The sequence below is a fragment of the Paraphaeosphaeria sporulosa genome, assembly GCF_001642045.1.
Source record: "Paraphaeosphaeria sporulosa strain AP3s5-JAC2a unplaced genomic scaffold CC84scaffold_4, whole genome shotgun sequence".
Classification (NCBI taxonomy): domain Eukaryota; kingdom Fungi; phylum Ascomycota; class Dothideomycetes; order Pleosporales; family Didymosphaeriaceae; genus Paraphaeosphaeria; species Paraphaeosphaeria sporulosa.
This window is the reverse complement of record NW_017253363.1, coordinates 59,707-80,201: the sequence shown is the minus strand read 5'-3', so window position 1 is coordinate 80,201 and position 20,495 is coordinate 59,707. Positions and strand designations below refer to the sequence as shown.

The 20,495-nt window shown below is 56.3% G+C and overlaps 5 protein-coding genes across 5 annotated transcripts; 2 read left to right on the top strand and 3 right to left on the bottom strand.

The window, feature by feature from the left end:
* The first annotated feature begins 276 nt into the window (after positions 1-276).
* CC84DRAFT_1204327 (uncharacterized protein) lies at positions 277-1,289 on the top strand. Its single transcript, XM_018181895.1, has 3 exons — positions 277-620; positions 674-951; positions 1,011-1,289. The coding sequence occupies exons 1-3, from the start codon at positions 388-390 to the stop codon at positions 1,169-1,171; spliced, it is 672 nt and encodes a 223-aa protein (XP_018036933.1). The 5' UTR covers positions 277-387; the 3' UTR covers positions 1,172-1,289.
* Positions 1,290-2,864: 1,575 nt separating this feature from the next.
* CC84DRAFT_1185802 (FAD-binding domain-containing protein) lies at positions 2,865-4,674 on the bottom strand (the record flags this gene model as incomplete). Its single annotated transcript, XM_018180822.1, has 3 exons — positions 2,865-4,113; positions 4,160-4,360; positions 4,409-4,674. 3 exons carry the CDS (start codon positions 4,672-4,674, stop codon positions 2,865-2,867), a joined length of 1,716 nt encoding a protein of 571 aa, XP_018036932.1.
* A 766-nt stretch (positions 4,675-5,440) lies between these two features.
* Positions 5,441-15,035, bottom strand: CC84DRAFT_1195088 (uncharacterized protein). Its single transcript, XM_018181389.1, has 8 exons — positions 14,199-15,035; positions 14,031-14,148; positions 13,450-13,981; positions 13,276-13,399; positions 12,631-13,229; positions 10,005-12,339; positions 7,306-9,926; positions 5,441-6,567 (listed from the first exon to the last, which is right to left on the bottom strand). Exons 1-8 carry the CDS (start codon positions 14,614-14,616, stop codon positions 5,596-5,598), a joined length of 7,719 nt encoding a protein of 2,572 aa, XP_018036931.1. The 5' UTR covers positions 14,617-15,035; the 3' UTR covers positions 5,441-5,595.
* Positions 15,036-15,217: 182 nt separating this feature from the next.
* On the top strand, positions 15,218-17,836 carry CC84DRAFT_1204323 (putative cytochrome P450; the record flags this gene model as incomplete). The annotated part of the gene is made up of 4 exons (XM_018181894.1): positions 15,218-15,320; positions 15,836-15,867; positions 16,175-16,451; positions 16,509-17,836. The coding sequence occupies 4 exons, from the start codon at positions 15,218-15,220 to the stop codon at positions 17,834-17,836; spliced, it is 1,740 nt and encodes a 579-aa protein (XP_018036930.1).
* A 459-nt stretch (positions 17,837-18,295) lies between these two features.
* CC84DRAFT_1162933 (alpha/beta-hydrolase) lies at positions 18,296-19,561 on the bottom strand. The gene is made up of 2 exons (XM_018178129.1): positions 19,308-19,561; positions 18,296-19,146 (listed from the first exon to the last, which is right to left on the bottom strand). Exons 1-2 carry the CDS (start codon positions 19,416-19,418, stop codon positions 18,349-18,351), a joined length of 909 nt encoding a protein of 302 aa, XP_018036929.1. The 5' UTR covers positions 19,419-19,561; the 3' UTR covers positions 18,296-18,348.
* Positions 19,562-20,495: the final 934 nt, after the last annotated feature.

Sequence of the window (20,495 nt, the reverse complement as noted above, 5' to 3'; positions counted from 1 at the left end):
GTAGATTGCTGTACCAGCTGCACCCCACCTAAGCATTAGCATTAAATTTTTGGGCATTCTGGTATCCCCAGGTCTTACAATAAACTTGAAACATCAAACAGTAGTCTACGCCCCCCAACCCAATCAGGTGGGTCTTTAATCAAAGTAGCGAGCTATCGTAGCGCTGACCCACTATGCACGGAAAAACTTCCGAAGTAATCCGCGTTATACAGATCCTTAATTTCCCTTATTGATGGGCATGCGATGGCAATGTTCTTCGATTATTTAAGGCATGCCCGCATCCGATTAGGAGCCTTACGCGCGACTTCGCGACTTGCATTTTCCAACCATTTCATCCTTTTGTTTGAGACGCAGCTTTTGTACCTGCATACTGCTACTGCGAAAGTGATGATGAAGGTTTTAGCAGCCGTCGCCGCTTTGACTGCGCTTACACAAGCTAATCTCGACGTCGTAACTCTCAACGTCAATGGTGACAACTACATTACCGAAGCCAGCGCTACGCTTGTGTTGGGGAAAGCGCCAAACCCCCAGGGCTCTGGAGATGCGGCACTGTGGAGTGCCATTATGATGGAGAACCAGGCAAGTTTCCTACAAGGAGTCACGCAAAACTCTGCCCAGAGGTATGCAGATATGTCATCATAGTAGAAAGCGCTGTCACTAAAGTCCTTTGAAGCTACTGGTGCACCTCCATACTCCCTACCCAATGGTGCAACTTTGCGTACACGTTGGTCGGTTCGCAAGCCACCGTCGGCAAACCCGCAGTCGCGTCTCCCGGCTCAAAGATCAGGACGAGCTACAAGCTGAACTCGAGCACTAAACTATGGGACCAGAATGTGTATATTGATGGAAACCTCGTGTCTACTGTTAACACTAGTAAGGGACAGCATGGAAAGATCTTCTACATCTCACTTGAATGTGCTTCGGGTACCTGCGCTGCCGTTGGAGCTCACAGTATGTCACTAAGGAGCGTCACGAGATCACGTCACTAATGCTAACGGTATTACTTGTAGGCTGGGAGAATGTCACTATCATACTGGATAAGGCAGATCTGAAATTCAAGCACTCCGGTAGCTGGCAATATGGTGCGATCGGTGGTGAGATGACCACGCCTGACAACGGCAAGACCTGGAAGCTCAGCACTCTATCGATCCCACAGACTATTCCCCAATAGAGAACGATACATGTTCTTGTTCAAAGTGGCCAAGACGTCCTACACTAGACGTCTATCCTAGGGCGGCATCGACACCCAGCCCTAGGTTTCGAAAGAACCCTATATGTATCAGAACTACCTTAGCCCAGTGTAGGATTCAATAGCCTAGTGTGGTTTGCCAAGGAGCCTAGTGTAGAAAACGACATTTGAAGTTTTAAGCCTAGTATGGTTTTTACGCCTAGTATGGCTTTTAAGCCAAGTTGTCCGATTACATGGTCATCTGCGAGGTGGCTGGCGCACCTGGACCTATTCCTAAAACGGTTTCTCCCTTGCTTGGAAGGCATTCAACAAGAAAACAAGAAACTCTGTAGAAACGATAACGACACTTCAATCAATCAATCATCACTTTTTCATCAGATACTTGACGATTCTCATCACGCGATTATCTGACACAAGTATGGTTTTTAAGCCAGGTATAGTTTTTCGAGCCTAGTGCATCTTAATAATAAGCTCTATAAATCTAGGTTAACCTAAACCCTAGTGTTATAATCACATAAAACAAGGGTAGGGGAATAGACATGAACCCGTATTCACAATATTCTCCGTGGTCATATCGTCCCACATGATGGCTTGCTTCTACCACCGATCGGCGTATAAATCATCTTTACGGCATTCCAGCGGGTTGGTTCTCAGCCGCTGGCCTGCCATTCAAAAGCCAGTTAAATCGCCGAGATTCCCGGCAAAGTCAGTTGCGAAAGTGGATTGCAACGAGTAAAATTGTGGCCTTCATCCGGTCCCCCTTTTCTCAGCGTGTGCTTCGAGCACCAACCTCTCCGCGTCGTTTTGCAGGGTATCCTGGTTTGGTCGGACATTGTGGCGATCAAATCACCACACGACCGCGCAATCTGCAGCGGGCAGGTAGGGCCGAGAAGCTCCCGTGCCGCGCTGACAATTGTTCGGCATGCTCATCGGCCCTACTTCTTACCATGCGCGTATGGCGTGTGTGCGCTCGCTCTTACTAGGCTCCCTGCTTCGATGCTGAGGGTCTATGGCAAGCTGGATGGTCACAGCTTTGCACCCTTGCGATGCCCCGAGGTCGCGCCACATTGCCAACTCTCCAAATAACATCTTCGCCATCCAGAAGAAGCCGCGGTACAGGCCGCCGCGTCTGCAGGGGAGTGGGCGTACCGTAGGTTGACGCTGGGGCGTAAGCAGCCGGACTTGCGCCGGGATAGCATCCATCATCTGGACAGGAGCGTGTGCTGGTGGATCGAGAGGGCGAAAGACAGGCTGGGCTATGAGCCTGTTGTCGACCAGGACGAGGCCACCAAGCGGACCATGGACTGGGCTGTGTCGCCGCTGTGAGCGGATAGGTAGGGCATTTCCTTGGTCGTAACGGCATGCCAATGTGAAGACGCGAACCAAATATGTCTGCCTGCCCCTTCCCCTTCCCCTCCAACATCTTCACTCACACGACCTCCAAAGTACTTGATTACTCATAGTCTTCAATCCGGACCAAAGCTAGCCATGGTCCAACAACCGCCGCCCAGGGTATCACTTTGTCTCAGTGGGGCACCTTAGCATGCGCAAACATGTCAGTATTAAGTCTATGATATGTATTTACAATATATGCCAAGCCATATGCATACATGGAGGATTACCCCCTTTACTCCGTCTGTACCCCAACCCCCCTTTTTGTTTTTGTCTTTTCAACTCAGGCCTTGCAAAGCCTGCCATCAGCCTGCACAGCCCAGTCTTCCGAGCCCACCAGCTTGGTCGCATAGAACAAGCTGTTGGGGTCGTACTTCTTCTTGATGGAGCGCAGCTTGGCGTAGTTTGCACCGAAAAAGTTGTCCTGGAACGCGGGCTGCTGGAAGTCGCCCTCGTTGACGTAGGCGCCGCTGTCGGCGCCCGTGACGGCCGTGAGGAGCGGGTCGTACTTGTCGGTGATGAGGGTCTCGTTGGCGGCGTTGGTGGCAAACGGCTGCGTGTAGTCCCAGTTGGCGGCGACGACGATGGTGATGGCGGTCGAGCGCCACTTGGGGTGCACGGCGTTGGAAGCGGTTGCTGTCTTGCTGACGTCGAGGCCGACGCCGACGACGTGGAAGTCCTGGTCCTGGACGATGGCCTTGAGGGCGTCGGTGAAGGCCTGGTTGGAGGCGGCGGTGGCGACGACTGTGCGTGGGACCAGACGTCCACCCTGGACCTGGGCCGAGGTGTAGACGCCGTAGGGAAGCGGGCCGTAGTAGTTGTTGAAGAAGTCGTAGTAGTTGCTGAACTCGGTGACGGTGAGCGAGTACACAGTACCGGCGGCATCGAGCCTCTTGGTCAGGTCGAGCATGAGCGCCTCGACCTCGGCCTTGGACTTGCCCGGGAAGGTGACGGGTTGGATGGCCATGATGCCCTGGCCGAGGTAATAGCCAAAGGCCGCGCCGGCGTCCGTGTACGAGGTCATGGAGGCGTGGAAGAGCGTGATGCCCTTCCAGAAGGCGTCCTCGGCGCCCTGTTGGATGATGGTCAACATGGCGCCGGTGACCTTGGTGTCGGCGTGTGCCTTGACCGTCATGCTGAGGACAAGGCCGTAGGTACCGCCGCCGCCACCGGACAGGGCCCAGTACAGATCGCTGTTCTTGTCGGGGGTGGCGGTGAGCAGGCTGCCGTTGGCGGTGACAACCTCCCATTCCAGGACCTGGTCAGCTCCAAGACCGTGGACGGTAGAAAGCATCGAGTGGCCACCACCCTGGGTGTAGCCACCGGCGAGACCAACAGTCGGGCAAGTACCACCGACAACGCGCAGGCTCTGCTTGTGAGCGGCCTCGTAGGCTTCGTAGGCTTGGACACCAGCACCCATCTTCATAGCCTTGCCGGTGTAAGAAGACGACTTGTAATCACTGATGGTGATGTCCTTCAAGTAGTGCGTCCACAGCGAAAGACCTCCGGTACCAGTAGAACGGCCGAGCAAGCTGGCACGCATCAGCGCTTGCAATCGAAATGGGCTGACAGACTTACTCGTGACCGGTGTTCTTGATGACCAGACGCACATTGTTCAATTGTGCGAAAAGCATGCCTGCTATGGCATCCGAGGCCTTGGTGACCTTGATGGCGTAGCTGGGGTACGTTCCAACCTTGCAAGTGCTTGCCCGAGACGTAAACGGGTCGCAGCTCTGATTCTGGAAGTACGGAGCAACAATGGAGGTGGAGGAATCGAAACTAGAAACATGAGCTGGCTGCCACGGGTCCTCACGGTGAAGTACATACTGCGTCTGCGGGTACACCCAGCCCGCGCGGAGAGCGTCACACTTTGCGGCATCATAGTTGGGGTCGTGGCAGGGAGATGCTAGGGGTGTTGTGGCAATCAGACGTCCTCCCACGGTCGCGTTCAGGACGTTCCAGATCTGCGGCGACGGCCAGTCCTTGTCCTGGGGGAGCTTGCGACACGTCTGTCCTCTGACGGGGAACGAGCCGTAGGTCGGCGACGCAGCAGCGGCAGCAGCCAGGGCAAGGAGGAGTGAAGCAGGTTGCATGATGGGCAGAAGAAGAGCGAGGCCACCACCAAGAAGGGGGAATGTGCCGATGGTTGGAGTGGTGGGAGAAGATGCTGGCTGGAGAGGCAGCACTCTGGGCTACGGCGACACTTTATAAGGCTGGTGGTGAGGGAAGAAGCCAGGGCGCGACGTCCTGGTGTGCATGTACCACGAGGGCCAGGCTCGGCTACGTGCAGCACGACCTCGTGGGTGGTGCATCACACGTGGGAACTGCGATCAGATCTGGGCTGAGACTCGCTTGCCGGCCTCAGGAAGGCAGGAGAGGTCGTACAGAGAGCCTCTCGAAGGCTGACGAAGGCCGAAGGACTGCCATCAGCAGCCCAAGGATCGCGCTAGGCTCCCGCCGCCCAACGGGGCCTAGCGCGGCCTTCGAGTTTGGGCAATCTGACGAGCGCCCCGGCGGCGGAGACGGCTGCGGTGCCAACGCCAGCATTGCGCGCCACGGCTTCACGTGCTCGCCGCAATGTGGTGGCCCACGGGGAGCGTAGTCAGCGCTAGGGGCAGGGTCGGGCAATGAGCAGAATTGCCTGTCTGGGCCGGGCGCTGGGAGCATGCGGCCCGTGCCCGCTGCAGGCTGCTGTTCGCAGACGCCGCCCAATGCGCCAACGGCCACAGGCCCGCGCCGCTGGCTCCCGCGCGCTGCAACCCCAACCGGCCCCCGTCAGGCGCTATACATAACTCGCGAGCTCGTCTCGTCGCACGCGAAGTCCGAGGCGCGGCCGTTCTGGGCTGCTGCCCCCGTCGCCCCTGCAGCGCCCGCCCTCGCGGGCAATGTGCCTGCGTGCGCGGGCGGCGCTCGTTGCAGCGCAGGGCGTGTTCTAAATACCCACCGCGGCCGCTTCCCACGCATCGCCATCCCGTCGCGCTCGCAAGCTCCAGACGAGTGCCCGCCCGCCATCGTCAGCCACCCCCGCCATGGACACGCTCAAGCGCCTCTGGCCTCAGCTGCGGCCCAGCCCCCGCGCCCCGCTCACCGAGGCCAACCTGCCGTCGCAAGCGGGCCGCGTCGTGCTCGTCACGGGCGCCACCGCCGGCGTCGGATACGAGCTGTCGCGCATCCTCTACAACGCGGGCGCCCGCGTCTACATGGCCGCGCGCTCGCCCGCCAAAGCCGACCAGGCCATGGCCCGCATCCGGAGCGCCCACCCCGCGCCCAAGGTGCCCGGCGGCGCCCTGGTCTTCCTCCACCTCGACTACGCCGACCTGGCCACCGTCAAGCCGTGCGCGCTCGCGTTCCTGTCCAAGGAGCCGCGCCTGCACGTCCTGTTCAACAATGCCGGCATGGCCTCCGCCCCGCCCGAAGCGCGCTCGAGCGCCGGCCTCGAGCTGCACATGCAGGTCAACTGCGTGGGCGGCTTTCTCCTGACCAAGTTGCTCACGCCTGCGCTCGAGGCTGCTGCCAAAGACGACGACGCACCCCCGGCCGCCGTGCGCGTCGTCTTCAGCAGCAGCATGCTCGTCGACGCCAAGGCCCCCGCCGACGGCGTCCCGCCCGACGAGCTCGACAACCCCTCGCTCGACGGCGACCGCAACTACGCCATCAGCAAGGCCGCCAACTGGTTCCTCGCCGTGCAGTTCGCCCAGCGCCTCGGGCCCCAGGGCGTCGTGGTCCTCACCCAGAACCCGGGCAACCTGCGCACCGCAATCTTCGACGAGGTGCCCAAGGCCATTGTCTGGGCGAGCTACCCGGTGCTGTTCAAGTCGATTGACGGCGCCCACACGTCGCTGTGGTCGGGCTTCTCGAGCGACGTCACCCTGGCAGATGGCGGCCGCTACGTCGTGCCCTGGGGCAAGTGGCATCCGAACCACCGTCCGGAGCAGCTGCTCGCCATCAAGGACAAAAGCGAGGGCGGCAAGGGCTACGCCCAACATCTATTTGAGTGGTGCGACGCGAAGACCAAGGCGTTCCAGTAGGTGACGGCTAATGGCCGCATGTAATCGTAATGCAACTTTTTTTTTTTCCTGGCGGCAGGTCTTGTCCGTGTTCGTGTGTTTCCTCGTATCCGTACCCTGACCCACACGAGTATGCATGCATGGGGTCTGGTGGCGTTGGCGGTACCACGAGGTGTGGGAACCAAGGGCGTCTCCTAGTGCTGAGTCAGTCGACATCAACATCAACCCACCCCATCACATTACTGCCATGAAGATACCATCACCGCCCCATCACATTACTGACATGAAAATAGCATCAACACCCCGTCACATTACTAACATGGAAATACCATCACCGCTACACATTGCTGACATAAAAATACCATCAACACCCGCTCACATTACTGACATGGAAATAGCATCAACACCCCGTCACATTACTAGCATGGAAATACCATCACCGCCCCATCACATGACTGACATGGAAATAGCATCACCGCTCCATCACATTGCTGACATAAAAATACCATCAACACCCGTTCACATTACTGATATGGAAATACCATCAACACCCCGTCACATTACTAACATGGAAATACCATCACCGCTACACATTACTTACATGAAAATACCATCACCGCTGCATCACATTACTGACATGAAAATACCACCAACGCCCTGATGCTGACCTGCATCTACCATTTACTGCTTGCCGCCCTCCCCCAGCTTCTCACACACCTTCTCCCCAATCGCATTCAGCGTCTTGGCACCCACAATCTCCAGCGTCGTCACGCTCACCTGCAGCTCCTTCCGCAGCCAGTTCCTAAACTCCATCGCCGCCAAACTGTCCAGCCCATACACCGTCAGCGGCTTCGCGGGTTCCATAGGCTCCCCCAGCCCCAGACTCTTCATGAAATGCCCGTTGATCACGCCCACCGCCGCCGCCAGCAGCGCGTGCTTGTCCACGGCCGGCGACGCAGCGAGCGCGAGCAGGCTGCGCACTTCGGAGCTCGCGTCGCCGGCCGCTGCGTGGGTGCCTGCCGCCGCAGTCTGGCGCAGGCCGCGGAAGCGCGGGTCCGCGACGAGTGGTGCATCAACAGGCTGCGGGTGCGGGATCCCCGTGACCATGTGCGGCGCGCTGGCGACGTGCAGCGGGCGCGACGACTGCTGCAGGAGCGAGGCGCGGACGATGCGGTGCAGCAGCGCCTCGTTGATGGGCTTCCAGATGGCCGTGTTGAGGCGCGCGGCCACGGCGGCGCGCTCCGAGATGTAGCCCACGTCCTCGATGACGCCCAGGTCGACCGAGGACGCGGGCAGGCCACGGCCGTGCCGGTAGGCGGCGAGGGCATCGAGGAACGTGTTGGCTGCGGCGTAGTTGGCTTGACCTTTCTGCCCGACGAGGCCCGAGATGGACGACAGCATGGTGAAGAAGCTGAGGTCGAGGTTCAGGTCCTGTGCAGCTGTGTGCAGATTCCATGTGCCTTGGACCTTGCACGCGGTGGCCGCGTGGAACTCGTCGACTCGCATCTCCTCGTACGTCTTGTCGCGGAGGACCATCGCGCCTTGGATGATTCCTCCTATAGGCGGCGAAGCGCTCTGAAAGCACTTTTTCACGTCTTCCATCTTCGACACATCCCCCGTGATGAGCGTCGGTGATGCGCCGAGTGCATGCAGATCGAGCAGCACCGCTTGCGATCTTTCGTCTTCGTAGCCGCTGCGTGCCATGATGGCGATGTGCTTGGCCCCATTCCTAGCAAGGTACACCGCCAGACTGCCGCAGAGACCCTTGAGTCCGCCTACAATGAGGTACGATCTGTCGTCCCTGAAATGCACGACTCTCTTTGCGGGGCGGATCGGCACGAGAGGCGTGCTGTTCTCGGCCTCGCGCGATATGATAATCTTGCCCATGTGAGTGCCGCCGCGCATATAGCGGATGGCATCGCCAATCTTCGAGTAGGGGAAGACGGTCCGAGGCTCGATGGGTCTCACGTGGCGTCCATTCAGCATCTCGAACAGCTGCGACAGCAGAGCCGCGATGACGGGGCGGGTAATGCTGTCGGCCGACATATCCACGGCCCTGAACGATGCGTTCCGGTTGAAGGGATCCATGGCGAGTCCTTTGCGCGCAAGGATGTCCTTTTTTCCAATCTCGACCATGGTTCCGCAGTCGGCAATGATGCGCCAGGAGGCATCGAGGAGATCACCGGTCAGTGAGTTGAGCACAATGTCCACGCCTCGGTCATTGGTTATCCGCATGATTTCCTCTGCGAACTCGCTGTTGCGCGACGAAAAGATACGATCGTTACTGAGACCATACTTCTCCATCAGATGCACACGCTTCTCTTCACTGCCGACCGTGGCGAAGATCTCTGCACCCACGTATCGACAGACCTCCATAGCAGCAATGCCGACGCCTCCAGCTGCTGAGTGGATCAGTACAGTGGAGCCTTTCTGGATGTTGGCGAGGTTGAAAAGCCCATAGATGACGGCGAGGTAAACCACTGGCAGTGTCGCGGCTTCTTCAAAGGTCATCCATTCCGGGATAGCATGCACGCCCTCAACAGGGCATTGGACCTTGTTGCCAAAGCTGCCGCGTCTGATTAGCACGACTCGTTGCCCGATGCGAAACTTTTGCGCTTTCTTGCCCGCTCCAAGGCGTCGGATCACACCGGCGCCTTCGAGTCCCAACATGTATTGGTTCTCTGGGACGAGGCCAAGGGACGTGGCAACGTCCTTGTAATTCAGGCCTGCTGCGTGCATGTCGATTTCGACAAAGTCATCCTCCAAGGGGAGGTCGCCCTCTGCCACTTCTACAAAGTTCAGCGACTCGAGGATGCCCGGGCGCTCGCAAACCATGCGGACACAGGAAGGGTGCTCGTGGAGATGCTTGGTCTGGAACTCGCCGCCTTGAGAATCCTCGCGCTGTGCGACGTTGACGGGGCCATCGAGAAGGACTCTGCTGGTGTGGATGACCCCAGAGCGCTCGACATACTCCGCTTCCATGACCGACCCGTTGTTGACATCGTACAGCAGCTTGTTGATGGCTTCCCGGGCACATGCGTTCGACACGTCTTCGACATCCAGGATGGTCAAAGCAGCTGATGGGTTCTCCGCCCGGATGACACGAGCCATGCCGTTGATGAGCGCACCTTGGGGGTTAGTCACCTGCAGCTGTGCACCTGCTGTGATCCACAAGATCCTGCAGTCCCTCTCCGTAAGCGTACGTATAGCATGCCACTGCTTCTGGTCCACGTCGCAGAGCACTGATTTGTACGCTTCGTCGACAATGAGCACCGTGGACCCGGACTTGATCTCGCCGAGGTGCTCGACATCGAGCTGGCGAACGGTGAAGCCGTTGTCTGTGACAGAGTGCTCGATTTCCGACATGTCATGCGCAATATTAGAAAGACGCAGCAAGTCCACTGAATGCGAAACACCGTTGGCAAGTGCCTCCCTGGCGCTAGGCTGCGCGATCAGCTCGGAAATATAGGCGTCTGACGACGGCACGATCTGAGGTACATTCCGAATAGATCGGTATCCCGCGTCCTGCAGGATCTTCTCAACGACCTCATGTTCCGGGCCTAGCACCTGGAAGTGAGAGCCGGAGGCACCGCTGTCGGTGCTAGTCTCGGTATCGAGGGCTAACGAGGCCGAATAGTGCACAAGAAGAAAGCCGTCTTCCCCAAGGAGGCTTTGGATGTTCACCAGGGCGGTCTGCAGCTCCGCGCTGTCGTCATTTGATGCTCTCACGATCACAAGACCGTAATTTGTAGGCAACGACGAGAAATCGAACGCAGCGTCGGTGATATTGGCATGCACGACCCGAACACCGGGAACTTCGCGGAACTCGCTCTGGAGGGTGAACAAGGAGGCCGGGTCTGGAGTCACTAGAGTATACTGTCCGCAGGCACCGCTGGCTTCCAATGAAGCCTTGTTGCTGATCCACATGCTCTCCATGTCACTCGACATGTTGACTTCTAGAACGTCGACAGCGGGATCTCGATGGATGAGTAGCTCTAGGACTGACTTTGGCTTCCCATCGCCAGATCGAAAGTAGCGCTGCAAAGCCTCTCCCTCCATGTAGGCAATATCGGGCTTCCAGGCTACGCGCATGAAGGAATGCGTGTCGGCAGAGTCATCGTGGGCGTCGAGTTTATGGTATCGCAAGCCCTTGATCTGGACCAGTGGCAAATGCGTCTCGTGGTCGTAGACTGTGATGTTGGACCGGTAGTTTTGTGCTTCCTCGGAGCTTCCTACACCCGTGAAGACGGCAGACGTGGTCGCAATGCCAACCTCGACGATGTGCCCGCGAGAATTGATCGACATGTCGTCTATCATTGCCGGTACAAGCGCCCCGCCGACCGCACTCCGAATCCCTTTCCACAGTGATGGCGCCCCCGCCTGTAGACAGCCGTCGATTGAGACGGGGTGCACAGAGTATGGAGACTGCGGGTACGAGGATTTTGGCTCTTTGAACGAGATGTGTGCCCTGCTTTGGCGGCTTCCAGCAACGGCCTCGATGCTGATCTGTGGTTGGAAGAGCTCCCCAAAATTGTACCCCACGTCTCGCATAGCCTTGTACCACGCCGCTGCAGGGGTGGGAAACTCGAGCGGCCGCACATCATGTTGTGAAGCGACTTGCTGGGATCCGACGGTCAGAGCAACGAGACCTGTGCAGTGCTCGTTCCACTCCTCGTCGGTGAACGAAGAAATTGTGAATCTGCTCCAGGACTTTTCGCCGTCGTCTTCCGGACTGAGCGTCAGCATGATCCGCGACTCGGAGCCCTCAATGACCATGGCTTTTTTGAATGCGACGTTGCGCAGTCTGTAACTTGCCTCGTGGACAGATCGCCCTTCCTCGATGAAGCCTCGAGACTGGCTCGTCTGGAACTGCGCCTCGATCGCCATGGCCACATATCCGGCGGCGGGGAACAGCACCTGTCCGCCGATGCAGTGATCTTTCAGCCAGCTGACCTCATCGATTTTCAGGACTTTCTTCCACGAAGGTGCGTGCCACGAAGTACCGAGGACTTTGCTTCCCAGCAAATCATGGCTTGGGTATCTCCGGAAGCGCCAGTCTTTGCTGGCTTCGCTCTCGTACCAGAGTCTGACCGAGTGGTTCCACGAGTAGTTGGGAAGGTCGATGAGAGTGGAAGGGGGTTGCTGGTTTGGAAGGTATTGGTTGACTCGGGCCAGATCGACCTGTGCTCCCGCGAGGAACAGTTCCCCTGCGATTTCAAAAATCGCATCGACAGCAGCAACATCGCGTCTGCTGGCCGCGTGGTACGACACATGTGCCGCTCCGCTGCCGAGAGATGCTTTGATCTGCTTGAATGGGCCGGCCAGGGCGCCACTGGGTCCGACTTCGATGATGAAGTCGGCAGCCGCGTCTTCCGTGAGGGCCGCAGAGACAGCCTGGCTAAACAGCACAGGCGACTCCATGTTCCGTCGCCAGTATTCTGCATTGCAAGCCTGATTGTTCTCGGATCCCGTCACGGATGAGAACATCTTGCAATATGTCGCGTCTGCGAGAGGGAAGTCGCACTCTTGCCGCATCAGCTCGTAGTACCTAGCGGCAATGTCTGCGACGTATTTTGAGTGGTAGGCAACATCGACTTGTAGTAGTCGAGCAAACTTGCCTTGCTCCTTGAACCTCTGCTCCAAAGCTGTTAGGGCAACCACCTGTCCAGAAAGTGTGACGCTGCTCGGCGAATTGACACATGCGATGGCAATGGGCAGCTCCTCGGCCCGCAATATGTCTCTCACGTCATGCTCGCCGAGTCCAACAGCAAGCATGCCGTGTTTAGCTTTGGACGCATCGTGCACGTCGGCTGCTGCCCGTCCGCGGAAGTACGCTACCTTGATAGCATCCTCGGACGTCAGGAGACCAGCGGCAACCGCGGCTGCAATCTCGCCAGACGAATGCCCTGTAGCACTTACAGGCTGTACGCCCCATGAGCGCAGGACTTCGAGGATCGCTAGTTGTAGAGCTGTGACGAGAGGCTGGGAGTACTCGGGCTGCTGGAGATGCTGTTTTGTTCTTGGCTGCGTCAGCTCGTCGACGAGGGTCCAGGTCGGCGGGTTCTTCAGCGTCTGGAGCACACGGTCGAGCCTTTCCACCACGGCCCTGCAGGCCGGAATCGTTTCGAGGAACGATTTCCCCATTTGCGGCCATTGTGCACCTTGGCCTGTAAAGATGAGTCCGATCCGAGGTTGAGAAGACCGCGGCTTTCCGAGCTTCAGGCTGTGCACGTCGATCTGGGCGTTTCGTGCAATTAGATATGCGCGATTGAAATGCTTCGTCCTTCGCTCGGATAACGTATGCGCCAGGTCGGTGAGCTCCACGCTGACTGCAGGGTTGAGGAGATGCTTGTTTAGAGAATCGGCGTAGCTCTGGAGCGAGGCGACGTCGTTGGCAGAGAACACCAGGACTTGCGGCGGCTCCAGTTTCTCTTCTGCAAAAAAGTCAAAGTCGTCTACCTGGCCAAAGGACGACTTGAAGCGCATTTGGTACCCAGCGGCGCCCGTCTTTGCCTCGTCGAGGATGACGTGCGCATTCGAGCCGCCGAAACCAAACGAGTTCACGCTGGCTCGTTTGAAGGGGACTTTGGGCCATGGCCGAGATTTCCGCGAAACGGACACGCGGAGCTTCTCAAAGTCAACTGATGCATGTTAGTTCTTGAGGATGAAGATGACGCCATGACATACTGTCTGGGTTTGGGGTTTCAAACGTGGGGTTGCCAGGTACTACCCCTTTCTCCATAGACAGGATCGTCTTGATGACACCGGATATGCCGGACGCCGGCTCAGAGTGTCCTATGTTGCTTTTTATCTGGAAGCTGTCAGAAAGGCATCCCGGCTTACATAGAGGAGATGACCTACCGATCCAATGTATAGAGGATCCTTCCTCGTCCCATCAGCACAAAAGATGGAAGCAACACCTTTAACCTCAACGGGATCACCCGTCTTTGTACCTGTTCCATGGCACTCTAGATAAGAGGTTGCATTATACTCGGTGATACCTGCGTTGACGTAGGCTTGCCGTGTGACCTCGGCCTGGGCTTTTGAGCTGGGACTAGCAATTCCAGCAGTCCAGCCATCACTGTTCGAAGCAGTGCCACGTATGATGGCTCGGATGGGGTCTTTGCTGAGCAATGCATCAGCGAGACGTTTGACAATCAGCACATTGACCGCCTCTGCCTTCACGTAGCCGTCGGCTTTGGCATCGAATGTATGACAGCGTCCTGTTAAGGACGCAGCACCACTCAGACCACTAAGATCGATGCAATGCTCTGGGCTTAGATACAGGTTCGCACCCGCAACAATGGCGGTGCTGATCTCCCGCGTCTGCAGGTATCTTGACGCTACATCAAGACTCTGCAGGCTACCCGAGCAAGCGGTATCTATCGTCATGCTGGTCCCAAGGTTAGCTCGTGCATTAAACGTATAGTGGATACCGGTACCTCGGGCCCTTGATGTCAAGAAAATGACTCAAGCGATTGCTGAGCATGGCGCGCCCGATGCCAACAGTGGTGTTAGGTGCACGGTCTTCAGGATCTCGCGACTGGATATCTCCATAGTCTGAGCATATATTAGTCAAGCAGTCCAATGCTACAGAGGCGGTGACCTACCGCAAGCAAAAGACCCAACGAAGCATCCTGCCGATGTCCCCTTCAGCATCTCGAGCGTGATGCCGGAATTTTCCAGCCCCTCGTACACGACCTCGAGCAGCTGCCGTTGCTGCGGATCCATTGCGATGGCTTCCGCCTTGGACAGCCCAAAGAACTGAGCATCAAGGTCTGTGGGATGGATGTCCTCGATGAACATACCGCCGGGTGACCGCATAGTTTTTGGCCGTTTTGAGCCATCCTCGTGCCCTTTGAGATTGAACCTCGATAGAGGGGGCTCGATATCTGCGATGCCACCCCGCTCCAGGAACTTCCATAGGGCGGTTGGGTTGTTGCTTTTCCCAGGAAGGCGGCAAGCAAAACCTACGACAGCCAGCGGCTCGTGTCTGAAAACCCCCAAAGAAGAGTCGTGTACCGCCATTCCAAAGGCTGTGATGAAGCTCGATACTGGTTTGCTTCGTGGTGGTCAGGAACTAAAGATGAGCTCCGCTCTGGCGACTTTCAGGTGTCTACAGAGCGTCTCCGGATGCCGGTACTTCGCCAAAACGGTCTCTTCGATGGTCATTTCCGAGAACTGAGCATTTCGGAATACCCCTGTAAACGTAACGGTCATCCCCTTCGGTAGCAGTCCAGGTCGATAAGGCACTCTCGGGCTATTCCGTAGAGCCAAGGTCCAAGTTCTATTAACCGGGAGCTAAACTGAGCGAGCGGCGAACACCTTGACCAGGCCCCCGAAACGGTACCCATGGGCAATGTCGAGGTAGTGTTCCCGCTGATGCCTTCGACAGATTTTTTTTTTAGCTGGGTTCTAATCTAAACGAGGAACGAGGAATCTGACAGATACAGTATAGCTGGTATATATCTATAAATAGAGGTACCAGAAATGCTAAACAATGATGAGAAGTATACTGAATACTTCTCTATCACATGTATTGTAAATCCTGAATGGTAAGGTCTTAGGAAGCCATCACTGCAGTAGACACACCCGCACTGAATCCTTTAGACATGCCCGCGCTCGGATGATGGCCGTTGTGGCGCTTTGCCGGATTACCACATGCAAGGAATATGTGCAGCGGGAAGGATACGGTCTAGCGGTCGCTTACGGCGTCACCGAGCGTCACGAGGGTAAGCTCCATCCTGCATTGCAGCGGCGTCCGTATCACTCGGGCTATTCAGGAAAGGCATGTCGCCGCGCAGGTTCTATTGACTCCAGCCACGCCAGGACAGTGTGATGAATGGAGCAGGCTCGGGAATGTACACAGTAGATGGGTGGGCCTGTCTTAGTCTAATCTATGGTGGGCAGCGCTAGCTGCGGCCTGCCGGGTCTAGCCGACCGTTCCAGGGACCACGCCGCAGCGTTGCGGCCACCTATGCATGCGAAGTACACTGCTGTAATTTCAAAGCAGACGTGTTGTATTGTTTGATTGGTCGTTTGAATCCCGACGCTTGTGGTGCCATCAGCTCGACGATCCGCTATGAGACTCCAGCGATCTAGATGTCGTCCGGTCACGTGGCTGCTACGCCGGGCAATGGACGACTGGAAGCCACTCGACACGGCTCACTGATTGGCCGTCGAAGGACGTGATTGAAGAGTATTTCGATGGTTGAACGCAGCACTCCTGCTGACTGTGCGTTGATAGCGCCGGACGGACCAAGACGGGAAAATTGTACTGTAGGCAAGCTAGCAACGGCCAGGGTGGCTGGCATGGAGGGTGGCTCTTGCACACATGTGCACCCTGGAGAACGCTACCGGAGGTAAACGACCAAACCAGCACACCTGGAATACATATCTCATTTCCGTGCGAGAGGCGGTGCAGTAACTGTATCAGCCTGACAAATATCGTGCCCGAAGAGCGCGGGTCTTGACGTTCAGCCCGCATCAGCCTCCGTACTGCAGATGCTTGTGATACCTCGTAGTCCCGAGAACTTAGAAGTGGTTTCTGTGCACCACCACCAACTGTCCAACTCGACTACCATAGGTATTGTCAGAAGTCGCCAACATGTTGGCCAAGCAGATCCTTTCCAACTTGCACCTCAGCGAAGCGTTGTATTCAGTGGTGCTAGTGCTGCTAGCCGGCACCTGCGTCCTCTATACGGCAGTTCTAGCGATCTACCGGCTCTACTTTAGCCCACTGGCTCCTTTTCCTGGACCTAAGTTGGCAGCTGTCACCGCGTGGTACGAGACATACTTTGAGCTCGTGAAGAATGGAGGGGGTCATTTCACATTCGAGATCATGCGCATGCATGAGAAGTACGGTCAGTATAAGGACCGAAAGAATGTTGGTTGTGCGCACCACTGAACATGCTTGACAGGACCCATCGTGCGCATCAGCCCAAAAGAGCTTCATATTGCCGACAGTGAATTCTATGATACGATTTACACATCAACGCAAGGCTTCGACAAATCTGCACACGTTCAGGATCGCTTCGGAGCGCCAGAGGCTGCGTTTTCAACTCCTGATCATGAAGTCCACAAGCGACGTCGTGCTGCTATCTCCCCGTTCTTTGCTAAACGCCGTATCCATGAGCAAGCGCCCATGATCCAAGGCCACGTCAACAAGATCGTCAGACGCCTTCATCACGAATATGCTGGAAAAGGAAAGATTCTCAATCTCAATGACCTTTATTCGAGCTATGTGTCAGATGTAATAATGAGCTACGCATTCAATCGTTCGTACGGGTTTCTCGACGAGCCAGACTTTGTCTCGTCTTTCACATCATCCATTCAAGGACTCAAAGACTTCGTACATTACGCGCAGCAGCTTCCCTGGCTCCCAAAGATCATTGACCGCCTCCCTGACCGGCTTGTCGGCTACATCCAACCCAGCATGAAAGCCATCCTACACTTCCAAAACTCGATGAGGAATCAGGTGAAGGAGGTGCGCGAAAACCTCCACTCTGACAAGGCCGAAGCCCAGGAAGGTACCATCTTCTTCAGCATCATCCGCTCCGAACTACCACCCGAAGATCTCACGATCCCCCGTCTCAAGGATGAGGCGATGAGCGTTGTCGGCGCCGGCATCGAGACGACCAAGATGGCTCTCGCAGTTCTGTGCTTTCACATCATCAACACCCCCAGCGTGCTCGAACGTCTGCAGAATGAGCTACAAGATGCCATTCCCGATCCATCAAACCCCCCGCCACTGTCTGTTCTCGAGAAACTGCCGTATCTATATGCGTGTCTGCAGGAGGGCATTCGTCTGTCTTACGGGGCGATAGCACGTTCGCAACGCATTTCAAAGCACAACCCCATCAAGTACAACGATTGGGTTATCCCACCTGGTGTTATGGTGTCGCTAGATACATACCACATGCACCACGACGAGGCCGTCTTCCCGCAAAGTCACGAATACAGGCCGGAGCGGTGGCTTGGGAATCCCCGGGGCCCCGACGGCGAGAAGGCTCTTACAAAGTATTTGACTGCGTTTGGACGAGGGACAAGGATGTGTGTGGGATTCAACCTGGCCTATGCTGAGATGACGCTTGTACTTGCGGCACTGTTCCGCAGCTTCACCTTTGAGTTGTTTGAGACGGACAAAGGGGACGTGGAGATTTTTAGGGATATGATAGGCTTGGAGGTTAAGCCGGGTAGTAAGGGTGTCAGGGTCAAAGTGAGTGGGAAAGGTGAAGTTCAGCCTTAAGCGGTTGCGCTTTCTTATCATCGCTTGGCGGTCTCTCCATATAATTTAAACATTAGTAATACTCATCAATCTGAATTGACCATTCGAGGTAACTTTATGCTCGCATTTCTGGAATGCTGCCGGAATATCACCGATGCGTGCCTGGGGCTTTATGCGCGCACTACTGCCGGCACTTGGCTGGGGCTTCCTGTGCGGAAAATCACCGAGGCTTTCATCGTCCTCATGCAGCTGGAAAATCACCGAAGCTTTCATCGTCCTCATGCAGCTGGAAATTCACCGAGGCTTTCATCGTCCTCATGCAGCCGGAAAATCACCGACGGGTGTTTGATATGCGCCAACCTTGAAGCAAAGGTCGTGGAGTGATGGTCGGAAAACGATTTTACGAGATTAGGCGAGTCCCCAGCGGCTACGTCTTACTGGCACAGTCGAGCTTAATCCTGATCCTGGCGAGCTTTAAGTATCCAATTCTCATTGTGTATTGATTTCTCAACAAATCCAGCGCGCGTTTTCTTCTACGGTACTGAACCCTCCAAGACATCCCGCAGGAATTTCTCCATGTCAGTCATTATCTCATCCACGTGGTCGCCTTCCATTATCTCCATATGTCCCACGCCTGGCACCAAGACCTTTCTTTTCGGGCAGACTAAGGAGTCCCAATGCCCCAATTGTCTTTCTGCAGGGCTCAACCGGTCCAGCTCCGGCACAACGAATAACACCGGAAGATTTTTGATCATCCTCCAGAGCCCGAATGGCTGCCACAAAACCATGCGATAGTAGGTCTGCACAGTCGTCCGGTTCACATGTCTGGGGGCGATCTCTTTTCCAGCCTCGACAATCTTCGAGTATTGCTCGCTATCCACGCCGACGCCAAAGCCCGCAGGGTTCCGGCCCTGAGCGTCCAGCATGGGGAGATAAAACGGATCGTTTCCGGCGACCTGGCTAGCGCGGTCCTGGGCGCACTTTTTCAGCACCATGGGAAGCTTTTCCTCCGTGTATGTGAAGTCTGTCAATGGGCACACTGCGATGATACCCTTGGCCCGTGGGTCAAGGGCGGCAACACAAAGGCCCACCGCCGCCGAGAAGGACATGCCCCATATAAAGACCTCTGAAGGATTCACAGAGGAAAGCGTGCTGATGTAGCTGATGGCGTCAGAGTAGTCGCCGACCTGCGCGATCGGGTCGATGTCATTGCGAGGCTCGCCGCCTGAAAGACCCGTGGTGCGCGGATCGTAAAGAAGCACGGTGTAGCCTGCCGATTGAAAACGAGCTGCAGCATCAGGCAGGCCAAGCATTTCCTTGACGCAATTGAACTGCGCGCAAGAATGTTAGCTAGAGCACAGACTTGATCCGTTGGTTGGTACCAAAGGAACAGTACGCGTGGGTGAAGAAAGCACCAGGGATGATGTTGGCGCTACGAGCGAAATGCTCTAAGATCATCGCGGCCAGCATTGCGTGCATGCCTTTGACTTACTCCTGGCGACATAACTATGGCGGGCCCTCGATTACTTGTAGGATATAGTGTCCCGCGAAGAACAGTTCCATCGAGGGTTTTGAATTCAACATCCTGTTCACTGAGGCCCATTGCGTCTGCCGGTTGAGAACGTTCAGAGAAAGCCGGAAAAACGAATTCAAGGTAGGGAAGCACCAGAATGCAAGAAATCTATGATGCTTAATCGATGGCGCTGCATAGATACCCGAGAGGAACGTATCTCGACATTAGGAACCTGGGCACTGGCTTGTGCACGTGATCACACGTGATCATGATCACTTCAAGGTGCTCTTCCGGTTCTCAACCCACTAACCAGCGGCGCGAGCATTAGTGTAGCGCTCCACCAATCTCCGGGGTCCTACAGCATCTCGCTCGCCGGTGGAAGGGCAAGTGCAGCTCATGGAAATTGGCATCGGGCTCCGTAGATCGCTTCGTCGGTTATTTGGTGCAGCAGGATCCAATCCCTGGCTACGATATTTAGCGTGCTGCACGAGCGATGTCCACAGGGGACCAACCTCGGCAAGTGCGCTCGAGGTGCGAGCGCGATCACCCCACACCTGGCGCGGCTGCTGTTGAGCATGCGCGGGCAAAAATAAGAACGATGTTCCCAGGGCGCAGTATTGGCCCCAACGCCGAACGCATACCCGCCGGGATATAGGGCAGGGGTCGCAGCGAGGCTGATACGATCGGTGCTCACCGTTCGGCACACGTGCATCCCAGCTGCCCTTCTAGTCATATGGGCGCTTACTCTGGTACGGTGAATACAGAACCGTCTCGGACTTGTTTAGGAATGGTACCCCTCGCACTGCATCTGGAAGCCTCGAAATCGGCCTTCGCTAACATTGTCGCCAAGTGTAGTAGATTGTATCCGACGCATGCAGGCAGTGGCTCCCACATGGCATACCCACTCGATGCCCACGCGAAACCGTGGGTGTCGTCGATGTGTTCGAGGCGCGGATGTGCCTTGTTGTGCAGCGATTTATCAGCGCGGCGACAATACCAGATTCGAATCACACCGCCATGACAGTGTCACGCAAAGTGCGTTGATTGCTTAGTAGAGTCAGCAACTTGGGTTACACATTACACCTTGCTGCATACCCAGCACGCCCCACCCGGGTCTCGATAATTCGGGGTTACATTTCTGGCCAAACGGGGGCAGGGGATGCAGCG